Source organism: Poecilia reticulata, linkage group LG3, assembly GCF_000633615.1.
Source record: "Poecilia reticulata strain Guanapo linkage group LG3, Guppy_female_1.0+MT, whole genome shotgun sequence".
In the NCBI taxonomy this organism is placed as follows: domain Eukaryota; kingdom Metazoa; phylum Chordata; class Actinopteri; order Cyprinodontiformes; family Poeciliidae; genus Poecilia; species Poecilia reticulata.
The window spans coordinates 14699367-14704781 of record NC_024333.1 but is presented as its reverse complement, the minus strand read 5'-3'; the positions used below and the strand labels follow the sequence as shown (position 1 = coordinate 14704781).

The 5415-nt window shown below is 37.9% G+C and overlaps 1 protein-coding gene across 2 annotated transcripts in view; it reads right to left on the bottom strand.

Annotated features, from left to right (window-relative positions):
• Positions 1 to 2873: 2873 nt before the first annotated feature.
• Positions 2874 to 5415, bottom strand: part of ccdc102a (coiled-coil domain containing 102A) — a 94709-nt gene continuing 92167 nt past the window's right edge. Inside the window, exon 10 of one of the 2 annotated variants that reach the window (XM_008405025.2) lies at positions 2874 to 4305. In XM_008405025.2, the coding sequence (XP_008403247.1) occupies positions 4173 to 4305 (133 nt within the window). In that variant the 3' untranslated portion in view covers positions 2874 to 4172. The remainder of the gene's footprint in view (positions 4306 to 5415) is intronic. The other variant, XR_001776476.1, reaches the window with a different exon arrangement.

Genomic DNA, 5415 nt, shown 5'->3' with positions numbered 1-5415 from the left:
ATTTTCACCCTTCAGTATCTATACATGTTAACTGATGCTTTCACCTGGTTTAATACTAACATGGTTTTGTTGTCAGCTGCAGCCATATTACATACATCACTTGCAGATCATTTATAAGCTAGTGTTGCCTACAGTCGGACAATTATTCATCAAGCAGCTGCAGCATATCATTGTTTGCAGGTTCAGGTTTGCAGCTTGGGTGTGAAATATAGAAAAACATCAGAACAGTAAGTTGAACCCAAGGATGATATCAAGATCATCAATAAACACTTAAGTCAGCAGAACAGACTTTTCATCTGAAAAGCAACAAAGGGTGATATATTGATACTGATCATGAAAATGAAGGCTTGAGCTCATTTTTTACAGTAGCACTGTTCAAATAAGAAAGCTGCAGTATTTATGCATTGGAGGTAAAATTGAAAATTGATGACACAAACTAGACTCTGATAATGTAGTAACACATGCACTCATCCTATGAGACATGGAGCCTCACTCCAGCCACTGGTTTGTGTGTGTTTGTAAATACATCAAATCATATGTATGAGACCCCATGGGCCAAAACTTACAAACTCTCTTGCATTATACCATAAAACTTTTTTTTTTACATATATTAACTCTTTTGTGCAGTATTACCAAACAAAAACAAGAAAATATCCATTTGAAATAAACTTAAATATATAAATATTTACTTAAATATTCAATCTATATTTACAAAAAAGCATAATGAAATTTCATGAAAGCCAGAGATGTATTCATTTTTAAATTATTTTATCCTTCAATAAACATCATTTTTTTAAGTTTCCTTTTTGAGTTTATTGTATTTCCAAATTAAATTGATTGTAGTTTAAATTTCTACAAAAATATTCAACCATTATCTCCATTTATGTAGTTCCATTATTTTGAAAACATGATAGTAAATGTGAGATTGAATGACAGAACATTAGAATATCAGTAAATATAGGAGGGTTTGATTGTGAAAGTGAGAATGACTGGTGGTCTGAGCGGATGAGTATAGTGGTATGTGTGAGAGAGTTTGATGGGAACGGAAATTATCTTCAATTCTCAGTTTCTGATTGGACGCCTGTAATAAAGAATAAAAGGTTGTCATGGACATCAACATGCCTACATTTTAAAAGTAAATGGCTGAGCAGAAGCCACTCAGGCATTTAAGTAATGAGTCTTTTAAATAATATTGTAAAAGCTTCCACAGTAGTATCAGCAATATCTGATATGTTAGATACGAGCAAACAGTCGGAGACTGGACACACCATCTGCCGCCGCAGTAAATGCTGAACTTCAGCTTCACACAAGCTGAAGTTGGCTTTCACTTGTTGCTTCAGGAAACGGCTAAAGGGCAATTCCACATCTTTTCTCACAATCTTGAGAATCTTTAATCTGCTCTAGTTTAAAAAATACAAAATTTAGATACTTCAAACCCGGACTAGATTATTCTTCAACAATAACATAACATTTAAAAACTTAAGTTTGTGAACCATAAAACCTTTACTTAATTTGTGAAAGTCATGTTAGTTCTTTTCTGCACCTACACCTCACAGCTCCAGTCTGAAGAACTGCCAAACTTTACTATCAACCACAATGGCAGACAAGTCTGATGCTGGCTCAAAGTCACACTTTTAATTATTCTTACACAAAACACCATTCAATCTCACATTCACCAATAGAGAAGAATACCACCATGGGATGGGAGGCAGGGAGCTTTGGAAAGAGAAAGAGACAGTGAAACGTATTTTGGAACCTGTGGGATTAATGGTTCTTATACCAACCTCCTGTAGTTCAGTACCTCATGACCTGAGGCCCAATATGTTTTATTTGATCATATTTAAATCAGCACCGTAAAATAATGAGTCTGCCACTTTCCGTTTGGTTTTGTAGTTTTTGCAACCTCATTAAAAGAAATTATGCAAGCATTGGGCAGCTGGACCACCCATTGAAAAGGCAATCTTTAACTGAATTCGGTATGAAGAATTTAAAATTTATAGTATGGCTAAATACATCAATATTGCTGGCCTTTTTTGTGCTTTACCAACATGTTTCCACTATTTGCAACGTGTTCACAAAAAAACAACTCTAAAATAACCAAAATGTATCTTAATGTATTTTAAACCTTGTCTTAAAACCCATCTATTTTACTTGGCTTTCAACTCCTAGTTTTAAATTGTATGTTTGTTTTTAAACTGTAAGAGTTTTTTAAATTTTTTATCGTTATGTTGTGTTTTAATGTACAGCACTTTGTATCAGATGTGGTTGTTTTAAAGTGCTTTGTAAATAAAGTTGGTATGGTATCAAGAAAGTTATTTTTTTTAAATTAAGAGGTAAAATGCAAGTCCTCAAGTGTCACAGAAGTTTCTTCAGCCTCAGGGTTAAAATACATTCCATAATTTCACAACTGTTTTATGTAACATTATTTCCTCAAGCAAAATAAAAACAAAAAAAGAAAATAAAATTCCATCCATCCATTTTCTTGCACCCTTTTTCCCTCAGTGGGGTCAGGAGGGGTGCTGGTGCCCATCTCCAGCCAACGTTTCGGGCGAGAGGCGGGGTTCACCCTGGACAGGTCGCCAGTCTGTCGCAGGGCAACACAGAGACACACAGGACACACAACCATGCACACACACACTCACACCTAGGGGCAATTTAGACAGACCAATTAACCTGACAGTCATGTTTTTGGACTGTGGGAGGAAACCGGAGTACCTGGAGAAAACCCACGCACGCACAGGGAGAACATGCAAACTCCATGCAGAGAGACCCCAGGCTGGGAATCGAACCCAGAACCTTCTTGCTGCAAGGCAACAGCTCTACCAACTGCGCCACTGTGCAGCCCAGAAAATAAAATTAAAATTGCTAAATCATTTTAGTTGATTTCACATTTTAATGAACTATTTTGTTTACAGATAATATAGACATTCCTTCAGGGAAAAACATATTTTTAATGGAGCATGAAATGTTGATTTGAGAGCATATTGGTATATGTATAAGAGTTTGATGGTATATGTGAGAGTCTGTAAGTTTTGGCCTATGGGAACTCTCATAAATATGTGAGCTTTAGCGAGTGTGTAGCCTAGTCTGGACCAGGGGCCTCATGTATAAACCCTGCGTATGCACAAAAAATGTGTGTCGCCATATCTTATGCACAAGTCGGCATGTACAAAAATGAAAGTGCAAACTTTCTACCTCCTGTGAAAATGTGCGGCAGCCACTCAAATTTTGTGGACAATAAACAACAAAGTGCCAAAACTCGCCTGAAATCTGACTCCATTCAGTGTTATTTAACCCAAGGAACATTGAACCCAATGTTTTTTCATGATTATAATCTTTTATTGTTTAAATGTAAACGATGAAACTGAACCACATTTATCCTCAGACAGTAACATAACACATACAAAATAAATAAAGGGATGTGAAAACCTCACTTGAATGTCCATAGTAAATTTCCTCAGCTCTTCTCACATAAAGATGTAACGGATCGGTTTGTGTTCCAAAGCGCATGAAAAAAATACATGTTATTTGCTGGGTAATTTATTCTCACTGAAAAGAAAACGGAGTCGGATAAGCAGATTAATTCCAAACAGGTCAGGTTTAAAAATTTTAAAGATGATCAAAGTGTGTAGACAATCACACATAAGTAGCTGTGCAAAGGCGTGCTGTGAAATTGTGGAATGCTTTGGCTTGTGGATGGAGAGCATCGCCAGTTGCTGGGTTTCAGACACGTGACCCAGATAACATGCAAAATTCAGATGGAGGTCTGGAAGTGGTCTGGTTCCCTAACCCTACAACAGTTTTATACATTACATTTTTTTGTGCTTTTTGTACTTTTCACAATTTGTCCGTATGTCAATTTTTAGTGTGACTCTTTTATACATGAGGCTCCTGGTGTGTGCTTGGCACAATGCAGCCTGATTTAAATCTGGTCTAGGTCTCCTAAAAGACCTGCTGACTGTGTTCATATTTTATTAATTCATGACCAGAAATTATTTGACATCCTGAGAAGTCCGCATGAATTTACAGACACAGACAGTGACTTTTGGATTTAAATCTAGATGAAAGTTTTGGGATATTTTCATGTCCAGTAATACTCCACCCTTTCTGCAAAACACTTCCTAGACTTCATATTAATGAACATCCTGTTCATTTGTGGATGAGGACATATGTCATGGAATCTGTAACTGCAGGTCCTCCTCTTCCTCATCAACATCACTTCTTGGGCCATCTGGGTTTTCAGGACCAAAGCGAGCAGATCGCATCTTCCCAAACAGAGCAGGACTCTGCTGCTGCCTCCTCAGCCTGGGGGTGGGGAGGGGAGAGTCCATGTCAGCATGTTAGTCTGTCACACAGAGCCCACGGTGTGTCTGCAGGGGAATTTCTCATACGTTGATGTGCTAATCAGTCATGTGTGTATATCATCTCAAAGAGATTTATGGATGTGCAGTTGTGTGAAGTAGCTATCAGTATTCAGTAGCTTATCTGCAGTAAACACTAGTTGTTGTTTTTTTATCAAAGTGCGTTTGTAGAAGGAGGGCGATGATGTTTTACAAGAGGAAGGCTGAGAACAGGAGATGCTGTAGTCCTGATGAAACAGGCTTATTCTGAAGCTTATTTAACAACTCAGACCAAGTTTCATACCAATGTGAGCCACCAACACATTACACTTTGAATAAGTCTGATTTGGTTTTTGAATGTTTTGCAAATATATTAAAAAGAGAAAACCAAGAAATCCAATTTATGTAAGTCTTCACAGCCTGTGCCATGTGGCTAAAAATGGATGTGTTTCCACTGAATATCCTTGAAATGTTTCCACAGCTTGAATGGAGTCCAGTGGTGGTGAATTCAGTTGGACTTGATTTGGAAAGGCACACACCAGGCTACATAGGCACCACAGTTTACAGTGCAGGTCAGTTTTCCTAAAGGCTCCTGAAGGCCTCTTGGACTAGGAGGAACAAGATTCTCTGGTCTGATCTGGTCTGGTGTGAATGGCAGGCAGGCATCATGTTTGAAGGAAACCAGGCATGGCTCATCTCCAGGCCTACACCTTCCCCACTGTGAAGCAGGGTGATTACAATTACCTGTTTTTTTCCTTATTTAAGTTCAGAAAATTTGCTCTTAACCATGCATGTACATCCTGAAGACAATCCTGTAACATATATACAGCAGACTGTCGGTCATTTGTAGATACAAGTAGATAGATTTGAATGTCGTCTGCAAAACAATGAAAAGAGACTTTGTGCTTTTTAAAGATACAATTCAGAGGCAGCAGATACAAGAACAGGTGCCATTATTGATCCCATGGCACACCCGACACAGAGAGGGATGCTGTCCTAGATTTACAGAAAAACTTCTGCTTAAAAGTAAGAACCGGAACCAGGGGCGGATCTAGAAAAATATCTATGGGGTGGC